Genomic DNA, 19,452 nt, shown 5'->3' with positions numbered 1-19,452 from the left:
TATATTTTTCCAAAAAATTGCAAAGGTGTTGATGTGTGAATGTCACCTAAATTAAAAATATTTGAAGTAATTTAAGCATTTAAATATACATTCGCCTTCGAAGGCATTTTCTGTTCTGTTCAGATTCAATTCGTCCGTTCCAATTTTTGGGATGATGATATGATGTAAGAAGAAGAAAGAACATACAAGAAAATATTTAACAATCAACGATTTGAGAATGCTGCCAACCAGACACTTTTTTCTCAAGACAACGTCAAAGGAACTAATGCTAATAAACAAAACAATACAATAATAGTATTTCAAATACTCGTCCTCCCATAAATTTCCCCCCTAAACTTTGTACCTTAATAATAACAAAATGGAACAACTACAACAGACCTTGTGCACCACACTTTGATTGTATTGTATCTGAATCAGGAGCACAACATATTTGAAGATAAATATGAATGGGGAGAGACAAATAATTTTTGACAATAAAAAAAAACTCAAATTTACAGGCCCGCCACTTTCTCTAGCCTAAAATCTTAAAACAAGGCAATGAAGCAAAGAAGCCGAACCAATTGTATTTCAATGAAATAACGATCAAATCACCGCGCAGAAGCTCTGGAAAGGAATGGAATATCTCTCCCTTTGGTGGATGGGCCGATGATGGATGCGTTATATGCAGAAGGGTCATGACCACTGCAGCACTAACTGTCAGGCTTGTTAAGTCACCAAGCCAAACTAACAAAGGAAAAACTTAAATATGTCGGTCAGTGATATGATGCCTTCTACGCGCTTGCTGCCAGCTTCAACAATAACAAGCCGCCGGACACCTGAATCCAGGTCAGAGAGCTTACAATTTTAATGTCTTTGAAATTAACTCAACATGATATACAGGGAAAAAACCTAGTGCTAAACTGAATCAACAGCGTGCAGTAAAGGAATCTAAAAAGTTCATAGTTCGAGTAAATGTACAATATAAGATATTGCTTTCACTCAACATGGGAACACAAATGAATAATCAGGATTACTGGTAACTGAAAATGACAAAATGAAAATTAACAAAAATTAACCTAGAATAAAAAGACAACCTATCACATAATTGATAATCACATAAACAAAACATAAAGCCACTTCCATCAAAAAAGGGAAAAGAAAACCTGGGTTTGCCAAACGTTCCATCACTTTATGCAGAGAATCAGTTCGCAAACACATTTGACATCTTTGACTTCTCAACTCATAAGGATTAAAAGCATCCTGGCCCAACTGCAATGCCTATACAAACAAAGGAAGAGTTACATGGATTTCAGGGATAAAAACTCAAGGTACACAATCTTAATGACGTTAGCACTATCTTAATATCACAATTAACATCCATCAAAACTTCAACAAAATAATGAATCACTGGAATACATCCTGACCTATATGCTTAGTAAATTGCAAGTTGTACATAATTTACTTAAATTATGAACAACCACCGAAAATAGCAAGAAAGCTTTCACAACCCAACATCAGAAATGTGATAAATGACAATAGGAAGAAACAAGTAGCTTTGAGAAGGCATGCATACAAATGACTAGCAAAAACCTTATTAGCAACAAATTGAGTGGTTTCACTACAAATTAGAGTATATCTAGAAAACAGTCCATTATCCCCATGCAAAAGAAATAATGCTGTAATATTGTTTCTGGTGCAGGAGGTAAGATGCTCAACTACATATTTCCATTCATAATGTCAAAACCAGCAGTTTAAAACAGCATTACTCATCCTGCCAAACAAACAGCTCTATCTTCTGTTAAGTTAGGGCTTATCAAACTTGACTTATTAAGGATACGCTTTGAACAGTCAAGCATATAACGTTTTACATCTTAAACACGTGAATTACTAAAACTCATTACATCTGATCTTTCTCAACAATCAAACAATAAGTTCCTTCTCCTTTCCTCCTCTACTAATTTATCTGCACTAGCTAAAACTCACTTCTCATCTACATATCAGCTGGATCTAACCATCAAAATGCTACAAGCAGGCTAATATAAACGACCTGGATTATAGCTTATATCTGTACTTCCTCAGCCTAACTCTTGATGGCAAGTGGGACTCATACCTATGTTTTCAGTCTCAAATAGTGGGACTCTTGATGGCAAGCAGGCTAATATAAAAATGGGATAGCAGGATAAACTAAACATAAAATGTACACAGTATACAAAAATACTAAAAAAAAAAAAAAGCAAAATACACAAAATTAAAGGGGTAATCATACTTAATAACAAAAATCCAACATTAAAATCAAGTTATAATAGTAATCAACAAAATAGAGAACAGAGCCGACAAAACATAGTCAACAAAAGAACGAAAATAATAGAGCAAGAACATTACGATGGCGACAGAGCACGAATGAAACAGAGGAAGAACGAAAATGGTTCCTTTTTTCACGATGCTGAACCAACATCTTTGTGGGTTTATAATTAAAAAAAAAATTAAGGCTAAGTGGGTGCGGAATGACCTAGATACCCTTAATGAAGAATAAAAGAATAAAACTTGTGTTGTTGATAAAGTCATAGAGTGGGTCCAATAGCGGGTCACGATGATAGCGGGATTCGCGGCCGGGATTGCCCCAACCGGCAAACGCGCTTCTCGGTCGGTGGCGCCGCGGCCAGCCCCTCCACCGCACCGAGATAGAGGGATTGCACCAGGATTGACAACATAGACTCATATTGATTGAATGCAACAAAGGGGTACTTCAAGTTTTACTAATATTCACAGGATAAGTTATTCACTTAATATAAAGTTCACACAGAATTCAGTAGGGAGCACAATGGGGTAGTTAACTCTTCATTGGCAGTGCATGTCTATTGAATATTGACACAATGTACACGTTAAGTCATGGGTGCATATTAACTTTCAATATAAAAATGAATAATTCCCACCTCTGCCTCAATATAAATATTATATTATTGTTTAAGAAAAGGAATCTAATTCAAGATACTTTAAGCATCAATTTTGTCAGCATCAACATCCATGTCTCTTAAACAGCAAATAATCAATCAAAAGAAACAAATGATTAAAAATATCATTCCAGATATGAATTTGCCAGTGTCATAGGCTCAGAAAAACTAAACATGTTCCCATTTGTAGTTTCGTTTTTCTCAAAAACATAAAATGTCAATAGAAATGGGGGAAAGATAAAATTGAAAATCAAAATTTACCTGATGAACGGTCATTTCATCAAGATTAATGTGTGTATAAGCTCTGTCCTTTGCCAAGGCTGTTATATCACTACAAAGCAGGGAAAGGAGGAAAAATGAGAAAATTAATGGGCCACTCTAAAGAATGAATTGCAAAGACGATTTAAAGCTTGAACCATAGAATTCCAAAAGTATATTAATGACAATAAAAACTACTAACCTCCGACAATATATATCCAGTAAAGAGTCACTATCATCAACTATTGGTATTGAACTTACTTGAGCTGCAAAGAAAATGACAATGTTATGTCGGTATATAATCATGTCATGTAAGCAAAAACATCTATCAAATATTTGAATTTTAAATATGAAAACGGATGGTTCTTATTTCTCAACAAATTCATCTTTTCTATGTTGTTTAAGTACACGCAAAAACAATACTTCTTCTCAAAGAAGGAGGCAATCCCTGCTACCATCAGCCCAATAGCTAAAAAATATATAATATAATCACCATTCCTTTATTCTTTCCCTCTGTTCATTTTATTCATAAGCAAAAATAAAAGAGAATCAAACCTTGAATTAATAAGCTTAGGGCTGAAGTAAGAGAAGCATTTGGTCTCAACATTGCTAGAGGACGGCGATTTGACTCCCCAATTTTGGGTACCCATGTGCCCACAGGAATTGCACAAATTGGAAATTGAAGTATAGGCAATGAACTAGAACAATTCCTAAAATACCTGCAAATGCCTGAAAATTCTATCCAGTCATGATCAAGCATATCTTAACAACACTACATAGAAATTTGTCCAAAAAAATAATACACTTACACTTTAGGATTCCCGAAAGTGAAGCTAGATGTAGTAGTTGTGGAAATGAACCATCCTCAGAAGATGAATGGATAATAGGAACTGTTGAAATTCCATTTTGCAGAATCTTCAGAGCAGTATCTTTCAAATTATCATATGGCCCTGCCTGCAAAATGAGTAAAAACAACCATCAATATACGGCACCTACTGCATTTTGTGCACGCACACATGCCAAAAAAAGTTCAGCCAAAACCTAACCAATGTTTCTCCATTTTGCCTGAACTCAACTCTTAATAACAAAATATGGATTCAGTTTCTCTTATGTTTTGGTTTTGACGGCTTCAAATGGTCATTATCTAATTCAAATATTTTTTCTAAATAAATATTACACAAATATATAAAGTAAATTTAAAAGAAAAAATGAAGTGATATTTTCAGGTAATAAAAGCATATGTGCAATTGTGATTAAATAAATTGATATCGCTAACTAATTGCACTTTTTTCACATCCCCATTCCCTTTTTAATCAATCCCCATCCCTACTAGTTTTTTTCTTTTTTATCTTGTTACATTAAGTGCATGCATGTGCCTTCCCACTTTTTAGTAAGACACAGACAAGATCTATCTCAATGACGCAATCCGGAATAAGCATCAAGTTGATCTTCATAAACAGACCTTTTCATGTCAATACTCAATGCTTCTGCACTCTATACTTTTCTTGTAGACTCTATTCTTTATCTAACTGGTATTGCCCAAAAATATAAGACTATAAGTGATCAAAAGATTAGGGGAAAGGTTCAAAGTTACATTAGCACAATCTTTTTATTTATATCACATAAAATGAGCATCCTCTGATACACTTTACAAACAAAAAGCTGCTATTAGAATATATGAGCATTATCATATGTCACCTCAAGAAGCCATATAAAACACTTACATGGATGAAACGTCTTGAAAATGCAGTCCATTTTCCTTCTTTCCAAGCTGATATGGTATGTGTTTCAAGCTCTTCTTCTGTCAGATTGGACCCATGATTCCCAAGCTGAGAAAAGGACAATAGCAAATTTTATAAAACATTACCAAAAGTTAAAGATGGATCACGGATGATGAAATTTACAATTACACTGTGCAGTTTATCATTATCAGGAAAATCTTGAAATTGATTCTCAACAACTAATTTCTGGAACCCAGCTCATACTATGCCGGAATCTGCTTAAAATAAATAACTTCAAGGTTAAAAGGTTTCTGCAAAGAACACGGTGTGATGCAAAGGTTGAAATATCAACGAAGACCAGGCCAAAGCAATTGAGTTCTCTAGTGGGCTAGTGGCTATTTACAAACAGATTTATCATGTTCATAATCAACAGCAAATAACTAAAAATGAAAAGCTCATAATATTAATTTGCTATTGTTACATCAAAGAACACGCAGAGTCAATTGGTCATTTGTCTATTCACTATCAATTGCACAAGTATTGTTAATTGTTATCATTCTCCTGTCTATACTTTTCGTAATTTGGTATAGTCATTTACCGATGGAGCTCATTCCAGGCAATAAATATGTCATTTTCTTACCAGGCATAGTCTCTATCATACATTAGTATCAGTAGTATATTAGCCTGAGTAGCTTGGAGTTTACACAAGCCGTGATGACAAGCGCTTTGCTTTAAAAAACTTGCCAACAGAAGGAGTGAATAGAAGAATACTTACATACCTCTCTTAAAATTAAAATAAAATCCAAAACGCTGAGAACTCCTACAAACTGCCCCTTGCAGAAATCCCAAAGAGGAGCCATCGGAATTCCCTGTACATTATCCAATTCAAGAAAAATTGCATAAGGAAGTAACAAATAAGCAACGGATAAACACATGGCAAGTCAGTAACAAATTAACAATGCAAATGAGAATGCTGGAGTATCAAAAAATGCTTCTGAAAACTGCTTAAATTCAGTAAAAGGATTCAAAATGCATAAAAGTCATATATCGCCTATTTATCAGGGTTAAAAGGCACGGAAGTTGCATGCAGTAATCAAACATATTTTGAATTGAGTTACTTAGTATATTTAAAAAGCCCTCCATATAAGCAAAGCAAAGATACCTGCTCATGTAGTATGTGAAATGCTTGCTTCACTGGGAGATCCACATCCAAGGTAACAACCTGTTGCCAGAAGTCACCATATTAGTAAATTATGTGATTCTTCGTAGCAGGTTTGACAACAGAAAAAGGTAAAGTCTTGAATAAAGGGTCAACAGTGAAAGCTCCAAACCTTGCCTGACTCAGGAAGTAATTCATAATTTGTGTGCATAGACAAGAATGCAGAAATACATTGACGCGAGGTCTGTACATCAACATCTGATATTCTCGGCATCACCTCACTCAATCGGACCTGAACAATGAAATTTCATATACAAATAAACAACTGCACAATTTTAGACATGTGAAAAAAATAAGGTGCTACAATGCAAGGAACACAAATTTGCTACATGACAATGTAGGTAACCAGGGTTATGATAAATTAGAATATAATAATGAAGAATAAATTTGTATGTGACTGATTTGGAATAGAAGACTCATTAGGCCTCTATAAATGAGAAATACTGGATTGAAAGACATTATCTAATGACAACACGTATCTAGGAGTTCTAGAATAAATTCAAACACAATCTCCATATATATCATGGTATGAAAACTGTTTAAAATTTCAGTCCACACCAAGTACAACAAATCCATAAGCCAGTATCCGAATAGCAGACATGCTCGTAATCAACTGTCAAGGTATGAGTAACTCTTACCACACGCCGGAAAGCCTCATTGTCCACATCCATGTTAGACCCTGCAACTATGTCGGGAGGTAAAACAGGTACAAAATTAGGCTCAGTAGCCAATAAAACAGTGTTAACTATCCCATATTCTCCGGATATATAAGGTTGGTGTTCATCATGCCGCCATTCTCCATCAACAAAAAACTTGTACTGCATTAAAAAAACTATATAATAGTAAGTATATTGCCACCGCAAATAAAGGTCAAACACTTTCAATATCAATCTGAATCTTTTTAAACCCACTAGTGTGTCATAAATGAATGCTTCACTATCAAACTTAAGCATGATATTACTTCTCAATTAACATTCATGGTGAAAATGAAACATCTCAAAACAAATCTTAAAAAAAGGTAAAGATCTGAAAAGATCTTGTATCCTAACCCTCTGTAAATAACATCAATTATCATTTCCCTTTTGCTTCCTTGTTAACCAGATGGTCCAGAGATTAAACTAAGTCTTGAGTTAATACAGTTGCTATCATCATTAACACAGCTCATTGCCACCATTCTCTGTTTGCTCGAGAAACAATTTGCCACAGAACACCTTCCTAGGTAAACAAATTATGTTGTCCACAAAAGAACCACCACACACACTTACACAACAAACACACATAGATATAACGATTTAGAAAGAATATGAAACTACTACACAATCATCATCAAGTACTACCACACTATAAACTGACCTGATGATAGCCAGGGGCCAAGCTATGGATAACTTGAAACACAGTTGGGCAACCTTCAACTGGCGACATTTGCAGAAGCTCAGACCACCTAGGGTACAAAATTCAAATTTTCTGTATTAGGAAAACAAAAATACATAGATCCTCCCAAAAACTATTACAATTGCTAAAACAGACAAAAGTAAATATTTTCGACCAAAAATGGGTACTTCAGAATTAAGGTGTAGTGATTAATAAAACATATACCGTGTGAAAGAACCACTGAGATACACACTTCTTCCACCATAAGGCCACACAAATCGCATGGGAATTAGCACCGTCCCTGCTGCAACACCACCAGCATCCCTTGCAGAATCCATTCTCGGAGTGAACATTATATTCCAAAATTCAGAGTGCTACACTCAGAGTTATCTCCAAGAACTATACTTCATAGCATCCTCTCATCAAGTTCAATTCGCAGAGAACAAAATCGAGCAAATGCAGCACCAATTCAATGCACTACGAAGCCAAAAATAGAAATAGAAATTGAAAATTCAACCCAAATCAAAATCCTATAGCGGAAAAAAATAAAGTTAAAATTTTGATGAGGAAAAATCGAAAACAGCTAGTGCCCATTGCACAGTGCAGGTGAACGAAATGAAGATTTGAAGCGGGTACGAAAATCGACACCACAAATTGCATGCAACAAAACCATTGACTAGAAGACACAAAAACCCTAACCCTAAATCGAAAAAGAAAATCGTACCAAATGAATCGAGGTTCTACGTCGACGAATTTAAGAATTTGTGGGGAAAAAATAAATAAGGTACGGAGAGGGAAAGGGAAAAAAATAGAAACCCTATTGAAACAGAACGGAAGAGGAAAACAGGTTGAGAAAATCGAGGATGTGTGAGCTATGTAAGAATCCAACAATAAAGAAAAAAGATGAAACCTTGAAATAGATGCTCAAAAATTTACTATCACTCCAACCAAAAACAAATATTTCATTTCTTTTGATATGAAAAAATAATTACTAAAACAATAAAATAGGGTCAAGTCTGAATGAATAATTGCTGCTAGTAATAATCAATTTCATGTGGGAACATATTTTTCTTACCAAACTAATAGGAATTTATTTTTGTTCTCGCAATAATAATAATAACTTATTAATCTTTCAAAAATTATAAATTAATAATAATAATAATAATATAATTGATAAGGTGTCAAATATAATAATAATAGTATAATTAATAAGAACAATTAGTACTAATATATATTTAATAATAAAATTATCGATGTAAAAAACTTTTATATATGTTTTTAATAATATTTTTATATGTATCTCTAAATATTGAATGTAATTGGATTTATGTGATTTTTTTCACCGTATAAAGTAATTAAAATTAGAATTCTAATAATAATAAATTTATAATTAATCTAATAATCATATCAGATAGTGATAAATGGTATGCGAGAATTGAATAAATAAAGACAGAGAGGTAAAAAACTAATTAAATAAAGAGAGGTAAAAAACTACTTAAATAAAGATATAGATATGATGATATCTCTTATCGAATGATGTGTTCAGGTATACATAATAATAAAATAGATAAGATTTATGTTTAAATAAATAATTTAATTTAATGTTTATAACTAATATTTATTTATTTAAAAAAATAAAAAATATATATAAATATTTATTACTTTTTATATAAGTATTTAAATATTAACTATTTTATGCAACAACAAAAATAGTTTAAATTTTTCATAAACTATAACAAAGTGTTTATGAAAATTAGCCCCCAAACAATTTTAATCATGTTATAAGTTATTTTATAAAAAAAAGAAAGAAAAAAAAACTTCCTAAAATATCATAAATATTTATGTCCAATATAAATTCATCGTATCATTGTATCATGTGTTTGTGAATGGTTAAATAACTCTGTAAAATAAAGAGGATGATCAAATATAAACTATATATAACAATACTCTTTGTATTAATTGTTTCATTTATGATATTTATTGGTCTCAAATTATATATTGTTTTATATTACTAATGAATTATTAATTATTATTTTTTAGTAATGTATTTTTATTTATTGAATCTCAATACATTTTATCACTCCATAAACTACTATTATTTTTGTTAAAAATCTTATATTGTCATTAAAATAAAAATAATTATTATTTTCTTAAAAAATATATGTTATTCAAATAAGACACTAAAGGAGAAAGTATAATGATGATGAAATTTTGTGAATAGAAAAAATGTATTTGAACGAGGAGATAACGTTAGAATTGTATGTCATTGATACAAAAAAAAATATTTGAATGGAGAGACATAATTAATAATTAATGATGATCAATCCGGTTATTTGATGTATACTTTGATAAAAACAAAAGAATATTTTCTTAGTATTAAAATATAAACAAGAATATATAAAAGAAAATAAATGTATTTAGTCTAAAATTTGAGATCGGTAATGCAAAGGTTTAATTTTATTTTGTGAAAAAAAGATAAATTTATTTTTATTAACGAAATACATCAAGTTTTATTGATCAAATTATAATTCAACTGTCTCTTATAAGAAAACTCAATGCAATATATAAAAAGAATACACAATTTTGTTGTAAATATTTTTTTTTAATTTAATGTATCCTTCATTTAAACTATTTTATTGACTATTTTATCTTAATTTAATTAATTAATCAAGCGAATTATTTAAAATATCTATATCTATATCTATATAAAAGGATATCAATTTTGTAAAAAAACAAATATACCAAATTTTGATATAATATTTCTTCATTACAAATTTTACCAGTTGTTTCAACTATTTTATTTGTTATTAAAAAATCTTTTATTTTTCATTATAATAATGTGATATTTAAAATATTTATATCTATATGTTTATAACTTCTATTTTTTATAAAGAAAAGTGGACAATCGTCTGTATGCTAGTAATAAAAAAAATTAATAATAATAATAATAATAATTGTCAAGATTATTAATTCCCACAAAAAAATATTATATTTTTAACTTTTGTAAAATTATTCTATAAAAAGTTTATTTTTATTATAAAATATTTTATTATCTTTCCTTTTAAATTTTTAAATAATTTTTTTATATATAAATAAAACATTATAAAAAATTTCTTCTCAAAAATTTTAACAACTTTTAACTTAGAATCTGTTAAATATGAATCTTTTAAACGTCATTAATTCAACAATGACTAAAACAGTTTACAGAATAATATTAAAAAATAAAAAATAAAACTTACAAGAACTTAATATAAAAATCAAAATTTTATTGAACTAAAAAATTGTTTAACCCTTAATTTATTTATTTGTAAAGACTGGCTACAAAAGAGTAGGGTTGCTTCTTTGATACAGTTACGTGGGCAAGTAGCAGTAGCGATCCGAGGTTTTAACAAAAAAGGGGACTGTATAATGGTTGCTTGTCGTGTTTGACGGTATAGGAACGTCTGTCTGACAAGGTTGGACTACCTATATAAACCCAAAAAGGATCTAACATATAATAAGCCACGTTAACATGCAACAATGTCCCGTAAAAAATTACATCGACCAATGGATTACACTTACAAAAACCCTTTTAATTTTTATTCTTTTAAGGGCTAAAATGACTCAAGGAACATAGTCATGACTCATGGTGGCTTCTACTTCCTACTAAAGTCAATTATCAACTAGTGCGCATTGCGTAGTACCATATAGGATTAGGGAATGCCATAGAACGTAACCGAATAGGCCGAATTAATGCTTGAAAATAGTTGGATTTGGTTTTAAATTTTCCAAAACTTGAAATCATTATCCAGTTCAGTTTAGTTCGAATTCATTTTAATTAATGATGCCAGATACGTTATGAGTTAAAAAACAAAAGTTATTTCCAACCGATAATAAAGATGTCTGTGTGTGGTAAAATATAGTGAGTTTCAAATAGAAAGCTTTCAATTGATAAAAGCTGGCGAACGACAACTTAATATTTGCATTTCATAGACGAACACACTATACATGCAAATAAAATAAAAAACACCTAATACCCGATTGAAATCTGTCAAGATTAATAACCGAGTTTTGGATCAAGAACATCACTGAAGTGAAGTTTTAGAGAAATTTTCAATTGTTTATAGCGTCCAGGTAGGTGTGGTCACACACTGGACCGATAATTTCATGAACCATGTGATATCCTAAAATGAGGATGCAAATTAAAGGTTTGTACCCTGCCAGCCATACTCAAATTATATCAAGCATTCACCTATCAGACACATGATTTTGCAAATCTATGGAATACTCCTACCTACCCTCAAACAGTTCTCCGATCAGAAGACACTTGAAATGAAGTAAGGTGTCAATGAGAAATATGATCATAGACAATTATGTAAAGCACCATAGCTGTTGCTTTGAGATTTAAAAGACATCCATTCACATGAAGATTTCTAAGCAGATAATAGAAATACAGTTTCACTGAAGCTACAATAACAATACTTTTTTGTTGTTTTTTTGGGGGGTGGGGGGATTAACAGAAGATGGGCATAAAATAAGTTGTGAGATGGAATTGCAGCAATCAAAAGCAAAAAAGTTGGTGAAGGTACCGGTAAGCAGGAACAACTCAATGGGATTGATTAGTGTCCCAACTTGAGCATACATCCACAACAATAGTCTGCACTCGCAGCTCCTCTTTTGAGAAAACTTTTAGAAAAAACTCTTCTTTTATGAGGCTAAAGTTCAAGCATGGCCCTCTAGTTTTGCTAGTTGCAACAACCACTTCATTTGCCCAGTCATATGACTACATCAAGCTAAGTACTTGAACATATTTGGATTTTCTTTGTCTCTTTCCAAGTAGTCTCGGGAAATCAAATCTTCAATCCGCTTTTTAATTGCCTTGACATCAGGCTGGATAATAATTAAATAACATACATAAAATTAGGGATTTGAAAGAGGGAAAAACAGAAAACACATTACATTAGAAAAGTGATTGAGTATGAACCTTAAACATGCGACCCAACTGCTCAACGCACTCCATAACTAATTGTTGGTAGCCCAAAACTTTACGACTCTTCATAATGCGCACAATTGAGGCATCAATAGCATATCTTCTATCCTTGTCAACATCCTCAATTACTTTTTTCTTCTCATCCACAGGAGGTAGAGGAATCTACATGAAGAAAAAGAATGTATTACAGCTCCGCTCAAAAGTTGGGTAAAGAGAATAGAGATTGGGATGACCAAATTAACCGAAATAGGAAATATTAAAATGTTATTTTGGAATAAATTATACCTTGATCCTCCTCATTTTGTCAGTAAACTTCGAATTGAATTCAAAATAATCAGTGGGTGATATCGTTTTTGTGTTTGGTTCCTTGATAAGAATCTTATACTTTGCACATGACAAGGAGTGGAGCAGTCTAATGACATCTTCATCCAATAAGTTTAACTGAGTCATTATCTCAGAATAACTCAGTCGATCTGAGGAATTAAAAAGCAGCAATGTCGAAGCCTATTGAAAAATACAACAACATTGAGTGAGTAGAAAGAAATCCATGAGTCTACGTACCTCACAATACTTTAAAATGAACGGGTGAGGGCATAACAAATGCATTATCATGGATAAACAGGTGGTAAGTGATATAACCTGGTAGGTTGTGACAACAAGCTCCACAGTTTTTGGATCAAATTTCCCACTTATGTTGCAGGTACCCAAGGAGTAAATCCATGTAAGCTTTCTGTGCTTTGTTTTAGTTTGATAAAATTCTTTGAAAACTTCAACGCACCTAACCTGAGAGAGAGAGATTAATTACAGACCCAAATTTAGATTAGTATCCAACACTGAACACCAAATTTTAGATTGTTATATCAAGAAGATCAAGATTACCATTTCTGCAGGAAGATTGAGATCAAAAGATTTGTAACTAGGCCAGAAGCCAGTAGTCAGAACTGTAACTGTCAAGTCTATTCCAGGGTCTGCATTACGATTATTATGTAAATAATCCTCAAAGCTAGTTTGATTCTCTTTCGCCAGGGTCAAATCTGTAACCTGGTGGGAGTGAAAAAAAGCATTTAGAATTTCTTGTCAGCCAACCAAAAAATCAACATGTAGTATACTGGCCTCCTTTTACAAATAAAAAAGACCAACCATTCCTTCCATCTTTGAGGTAAACTGTCCACCACACTGTTGCTTCAATTTCGTCAAAATGCTTCTCTCGTGATCATCATTGGCACTCTTGTCAAAAAGAAGCCTTCGAGCAAGCTTCTTCCTGAAAGCAACCAAACAAGAACCCTGTATTAATTTATTTACAAAACATCTTACTAGAACAAAAGGTATTTTCGTCAATCAGATATATCCTCAGAAAATTGTTTAACTACCCTTGAGAAACTGAAATAAAATAGGTATAAAATAAATAGTATCAGGAAGTAATTGTGTAAGCATAAGACTTAATAAAGGCATTGTGAATCTTTGCAAAAGATCACAAGACATGCCAATTGTGAACTGGTCGTTCTTATATATCATGGTAAAATATTGCAATACTACATTGCTAAACTACAGTGGTTAATTAGGAATCCACATTATTGTTTAGAGAATGGGGAAGCCATTTCCCACCATCACTTATTTGTCCCAAAAATTCCAAAACAGTACTTGTCTCATTAAAATGTACATCGGATATATACTGATAAAAGTTTAGAGGCATAAAAGGAAATATAATCAAACAAAAATAAATTTCCTTCCCCCTTTCCTTTTGATATTTTCCCTTGACATGATCTATTTCATTTATTTTAGCTAACCATTCATCTCAGCTTTTAAGTTTTGCAAAAATAATTATCTACTTTCTAGTTCTAGTAAATAAGAATATAGGTGTCAAGGACCAGCTCTCCCAATAGTTTATTACATCGTGAGGTGAAGACCCAACACCCACATTTGATTATATATCTCTGAAAATGATGACTTAAGCAAATCTGTTTTGGCTTGAAATGAGGAAAGACCAAGATTCAACTAAAGGAATAAGAGTGGCAAGAATTTACTCCTAATCAATTGGTCATACAGGTTCTAATACTATGTCCTGAACGAATCTCCAAGAAACAAGTGATCAGGTGAAAGTTCAAGGTTATGTTTATGTCTCCAAAATTAGGGAAAGCAATTTTTGCACGAGTTGAGAGATAATTTTGCTCTTAGAAGCAACAAAGAAGGTAGCAGCATATTTCAATGAATTAGTTGTGAACGAACATACACAGCAATAGAAGTACTAAAAAAATGAAGATTGAAGACCAATTAAATTTTCAAACAAATCACACAAATTTTTCTCTTCTCAATTATTTTACCTATAGAACTCAGCAAACAAGTCTTTGTCACTAATATAGGCGAGCAACTTTACCACCTGCAGATAGGCCAAAACATATCCCAAATAAAAATTCAAAACCACATATATTCAGTTTATAGAAGTAGCAACATAAATGTTGTGGACTTGTCAAAACCAGACACATAGAATTCATAGAGGTAAAAGTATGAATGTTGTGGACCTTTTCAAGAGTTTCTTCAATTGCTTCATCACTCAATTTCTCACTTCCTCCTTTCTTGAGAATGTTATCACAAAAAGTGGCAAGAAGTTCAGCACTAGAGTTTCCAGCAACACCTTTGTTGCAAAAGACTTCAAAAGCCTCTTTAAGAGCCTATAAGATCAAATATTTCAGATTTACATACATATCAATCCAACATAACTTTAAAATAAAACCATTCTTAAATCAAAACCTTGTGGAAAAGAGTGTGATTCTGGAAGCATGAGTTCACATATGCCAGGTACTTGTCATGCAGCTCAATCACATTCCGAACAAAAACCTGAAGAGACCAATTTCAGTTTCCATAAACCAAAAAATTTGAATTTAACTCGATAAAATTTGGAATTTACAAAATCACCTGCTCCTGCGCACCAACAATATCCTTTTTATCTGCCTGTAGACATTTTCATTTAAAAGGATAAAATAGAAAAGTCAGTAGCAAACACATGTTGCTCCAAGTATGCATCATTTAGTACTTCAGCAGTAACAAATCACATGTAAATAAGGCAATTAATGCATCAACTTGTCGGGAAAGCAATTATAAAATAATGCCCTGCCTACCATGCACTGAAAAGTACCATGGCATGGCATCTGAACAAATAAATCAATACACACCCCGAGTTAAAAATTACCAGTTTACCTCCTTTATTTGTTTTGTAAGAAATTGAAAACAATTGTGAACAGACCTTTCAACCTAAGCATGTTAGTCTTTCCTCAATTATTTCACTTAGAAATTAAACCTTTCAACCTGAAATATGCAAAATTGTACAATAGCTAATTCAGGAACAGACCTTTTTGTTACTAGCTGCATCTTCAGCATGCTTCACCAATGTCATGCCTTCGGCAGTAACATGCTGGAAAAAGAAAAAAAGATAAAGATGTGTAAGCAAGCAAGAAGAAAGCAGAAACAGACAAGAACGCGAAATTTTGAATATATTTGCATATATCAAAGGGAAAAAAAGCATAAAGATAAGTTCAACGTCACCAACCTGCTTAAATATACTAGAAACAGGATCCAAGCCACGGGGTATTTTAGAAAATAGCCTAAACATCCTTGATAAGTCGTCAACCTAAACATTTTAAGGATACCACGATAAAATTCATCCATGGTTAAAAATTATGTTACATATTACAATTAACAAGTAGAAGAATTTCTTGCATACCTTATCATCTCTAAGTAGAGCATGACATCCTGAGTGCTCTTTCTCGAGGAGTTGACTTGCATACACAGACAACAGTTCATGTTGAACTTTCTAAATGAGAAATTTCCAGGAGAACAAAAAGAAACAAGGGAGAAGTTTAGAAACTATAAATGGTAAAAAAAATAAGTCATTATAATATGTAACAGAATTTCTGTAAGTGTAGCAATCCAGTCAACATGGCAGAAGACCAACCAGCTGAAATGGTATCTAGTATAAAAAAGTCAAGAACAAACCTCCAATAACTTTGGCTCACTACTAGAGTGCAAGTAATGAGCAACCCTGTCTTTCTCCCGTTTTAAGCACTCCTCAGCCTGTAGTAGAAAACAAAAGATCAGATAGAGGACAGAGACAGAAAATAATGCAAATGAAGAAACCAAATTACAGTAAACACAAATGAGAAACCAGACCTTGAGCATATAATCAGGACAAGAATCTTCCAGGATCCAATTTGAAGCCTTTCGAGAATAATAAGCAGAAGAATCTTGGAGCATGGCAGCTTCAAAATCATTCTCATATTGGTCCATTTTCCCCATTCCAATTTCAACAAATATATCTAATACATTCTTTAATAGAGCTCGATCAATCTGCTCTCCCTCGCGTTCTTGATCAATCTTTGAACAAAAAAGGATTAGTTAGTTGATATGAATTGGTACACGTAGACAACATAGCGTAAAAATAAAGATAAACATACAAGTGAAATAATTGCATCTCTCATTTTCCCATGTAGTTCCTTGTAAACCTGAAAATAATAAAACCACATAAAATTATTCTGCAATGAACCAGTATTAAATACAATGACAATAATAGGAAAGCAATCCAATTTGCAGTAATACTATGAAGCTTCTCTTCATTTTATGTCGTGAACAAGAGTAGCTAATAAAAAGAATTAACATGACATCATGTAAAGCTCATTGTAACATTACCAAATCACGGAAGCAAGCCAACCCAACTTCATTAAGGGGTGGAAGTGATCTCCGGGCAATAAAGTAGCGGTCCAAATAGTGAAAGAAGCGAGAAAGCCACCTCACCATAATTTTATGGTTTGCCCATCTCTTCACAAGTTCTCTTAACATAAATTCATCATGTTTTTCTCTCAAAGATGGTAATACCTGAACCAAACGGGGAGGAAAAAAAACAAAAAGGAAAACAAGAGATGGCATTTATTAGCATAAGGGTTCTGAATTAAAACATTCAAATCAGAAAGACAGATAGAGAGAGCTCAAATAGACAAATGTAAATGATCAAAATAAAACAAAAATTGCTAATTCTATTTGGATGACGGTAAGATTATGTTAAAGGTTAACAACAGTGAGTTGTGACCCTTTACCTCCCTCTTTCTTGCCACATTGATCAGTCAAACATGAGAAAGAAAACTCCTTTCCATTGTATCTATTTGTACCCATTCCCTCGCCAATTTATTAAACCCTTTCCATTCAATCCTGTCTCTAAAACTTCCTAACCTGGCCTGACTGTACAATGAATTCCTCTTAAACAAGTAATTTTTTAATATTGTCAAAAACTCAAAATTAGGAAGTAATATTTGTTTCAATAATTCTTTTTCATATAGTTTCTTCTTGATTAAGCTTTCATTCATTTCTCTAGATCTAATGCAAATCATCTACTTCATGATGCTTTCATTCATCCCTCTAGGTCTAATGCAAATCATTTGCTTCATGATGCTTTCATTTATTTCTCTAAGTCTAATGCAAATCATATGCGATTTAGCCTGTACCCACCACCACAGTGCCCCCACTACCTACCTATGAAGCAATGGCATGGACACAGTCATTGAACGCAACACAAAAAACGTATGAATAAGAAGTGTTGGACAAAAAACAGCAAACAAATTAAGTCCGGGTTATGCAAGCAAAGCCAATAATACCAATACAAAATATATAGAGTCGAGATCATATATCATATCATAAACAATTTCAAGTTACTTAACAGTATGAATAAGACAGCCAAATGAAAGTGTTAACTCACAGTTGATACGATGTACTCTTCAAATGCTTCCTTGTACTTGTCATACAGTTGTTGGGAATAATCATTAGGAGGCTTTTGAGTGCACATGTTATAGATGGTCCTGCAATACAAAAAGAGTAAAAAAACAAAAAATTAAACAGTGCCCAAAAGGAACAAAGAGTAAACTGAACTCGATTAAAACAAATTTAACTTGAACAAATAAAAAATCTCAAAGGAAACCGAAAACAAGCAAAAAATTAGGTTGTCAGAATGAGGATGAATACGTACGTATAGAGCATCATGTAATCTTCAGGACTGAATTGAGGTTCAGGCAAACCTTCTAGAATGTTCTTGAGCTTCATGATACCCCTATGCATAAAATCCCATCCTTGGTCTAGGTCGATAGTTTTCCGCTCACTCATTGACATGTTGTCAAATTCAGAAAACGGACCAAAAATCTGCAATTAAATTTTTCCGAATTTGATTAGATAATTTAATGAATAGGTGAATCAAAAGAAAATTCATGAGATTAGAATTAGAACGGAATAGATTTGAGAATCGTGAATGTGAAAAACAACAGAAGTTGAAGGAAGGGTAAAATGATTGAGATATATACCTTGGATGAGTGGAATCGGAAGAACCCTAAGTAGGAGAAGGAGGGAGAGGGGAAGAAAGGTTGAGAAAAAAACACAAGAGCACTGATCGGAAAAAAAATCAAATAAAAAAAATGCAACGTTTATTATGAAAATAGAGTATATATAATGGTAAATATGAGTCAAATATATAATGGTAACATAATCCCGAACCAAATATTCACTTGCTTCGGAGTCGGATCCTTAACTTATACGAAATCTATCTTAGACAACCTTTTTTTAAATGCAGTATATTTTAAATATTAAATTTTTATAATTAATAAGAGATTTATATATATATAATTTTAATTACTATGTCGCACGTCATAATTATTCATTATTGTGACTTTTTATATATAGATGTCATAAAAAATAAAGATGTCTAATTATTTAACGAATAAAATTAAATGATAGTGTAAAAAGTCAAAAAACTTCTATATTATCAATATATATATATAAAATAAAATATGACTTTTTTGAGATTTACAACAACATTTAATTTATTAATAAATATATAAAAAAAAGACTAATGTTTTAATATTTTCTCTAAAAAAGTATAATCAATTTAGTTAACTATTCTTATTATTAAAAATAATAATTATAGTTGGATTATTTTAATATTATATATATATA

The 19,452-nt window shown here is 32.1% G+C and overlaps 2 protein-coding genes across 3 annotated transcripts; both read right to left on the bottom strand.

Annotated features, from left to right (window-relative positions):
• Positions 1 to 183: 183 nt before the first annotated feature.
• On the bottom strand, positions 184 to 8,478 carry LOC101498445 (sucrose nonfermenting 4-like protein). 2 transcript variants are annotated; one of them, XM_012718078.3, is made up of 14 exons: positions 8,410 to 8,478; positions 7,725 to 7,976; positions 7,482 to 7,569; positions 6,767 to 6,946; positions 6,241 to 6,360; positions 6,072 to 6,131; positions 5,689 to 5,778; positions 4,913 to 5,017; positions 3,998 to 4,142; positions 3,744 to 3,917; positions 3,391 to 3,454; positions 3,192 to 3,261; positions 1,143 to 1,257; positions 184 to 815 (listed from the first exon to the last, which is right to left on the bottom strand). In XM_012718078.3, the coding sequence occupies exons 2-14, from the start codon at positions 7,850 to 7,852 to the stop codon at positions 724 to 726; spliced, it is 1,431 nt and encodes a 476-aa protein (XP_012573532.1). In that variant the 5' UTR covers positions 7,853 to 7,976; positions 8,410 to 8,478; the 3' UTR covers positions 184 to 723. The 2 variants fall into 2 exon arrangements, with proteins under 2 accessions (XP_012573532.1, XP_004508285.1); XM_004508228.4 differs by lacking the exon at positions 8,410 to 8,478 and adding an exon at positions 8,224 to 8,402.
• A 3,371-nt stretch (positions 8,479 to 11,849) lies between these two features.
• LOC101498109 (cullin-1-like) lies at positions 11,850 to 18,960 on the bottom strand. Its single transcript, XM_004508227.4, has 20 exons — positions 18,804 to 18,960; positions 18,476 to 18,645; positions 18,209 to 18,308; positions 17,149 to 17,334; positions 16,917 to 16,964; positions 16,633 to 16,836; positions 16,459 to 16,536; positions 16,187 to 16,276; positions 16,013 to 16,093; positions 15,815 to 15,877; positions 15,382 to 15,417; positions 15,217 to 15,303; positions 14,988 to 15,137; positions 14,790 to 14,845; positions 13,609 to 13,729; positions 13,348 to 13,509; positions 13,108 to 13,251; positions 12,754 to 12,972; positions 12,463 to 12,630; positions 11,850 to 12,368 (listed from the first exon to the last, which is right to left on the bottom strand). Exons 2-20 carry the CDS (start codon positions 18,613 to 18,615, stop codon positions 12,267 to 12,269), a joined length of 2,235 nt encoding a protein of 744 aa, XP_004508284.1. The 5' UTR covers positions 18,616 to 18,645; positions 18,804 to 18,960; the 3' UTR covers positions 11,850 to 12,266.
• Between the last annotated feature and the right edge of the window lie 492 nt (positions 18,961 to 19,452).

This window comes from Cicer arietinum, chromosome 7 (genome assembly GCF_000331145.2).
Source record: "Cicer arietinum cultivar CDC Frontier isolate Library 1 chromosome 7, Cicar.CDCFrontier_v2.0, whole genome shotgun sequence".
Lineage (NCBI taxonomy): Eukaryota > Viridiplantae > Streptophyta > Magnoliopsida > Fabales > Fabaceae > Cicer > Cicer arietinum.
The sequence above is the reverse complement of the archived record's forward strand: the minus strand, read 5'-3'. Positions and strand labels throughout refer to the sequence as shown.

Excerpts from the sequence above, each read along its gene's own strand:
- LOC101498445 (XM_012718078.3), bottom strand. The coding sequence starts at position 7,852 with ATGTTCACTCCGAGAATGGATTCTGCAAGGGATGCTGGTGGTGTTGCA. Across the intron at positions 6,132-6,240 it reads TACTTCCTGAGTCAGGCAAG|GTTGTTACCTTGGATGTGGA; the intron begins GTTTGGAGCTTT and ends TTCTGGCAACAG. Across the intron at positions 1,258-3,191 it reads ATGAAATGACCGTTCATCAG|GCATTGCAGTTGGGCCAGGA; the intron begins GTAAATTTTGAT and ends TTGTTTGTATAG.
- LOC101498109 (XM_004508227.4), bottom strand. The coding sequence starts at position 18,615 with ATGTCAATGAGTGAGCGGAAAACTATCGACCTAGACCAAGGATGGGAT. Across the intron at positions 17,335-18,208 it reads AAGAGTACATCGTATCAACT|GTATTACCATCTTTGAGAGA; the intron begins GTGAGTTAACAC and ends CGTTTGGTTCAG. Across the intron at positions 15,878-16,012 it reads TTTCTAGTATATTTAAGCAG|CATGTTACTGCCGAAGGCAT; the intron begins GTTGGTGACGTT and ends TTCTTTTTCCAG.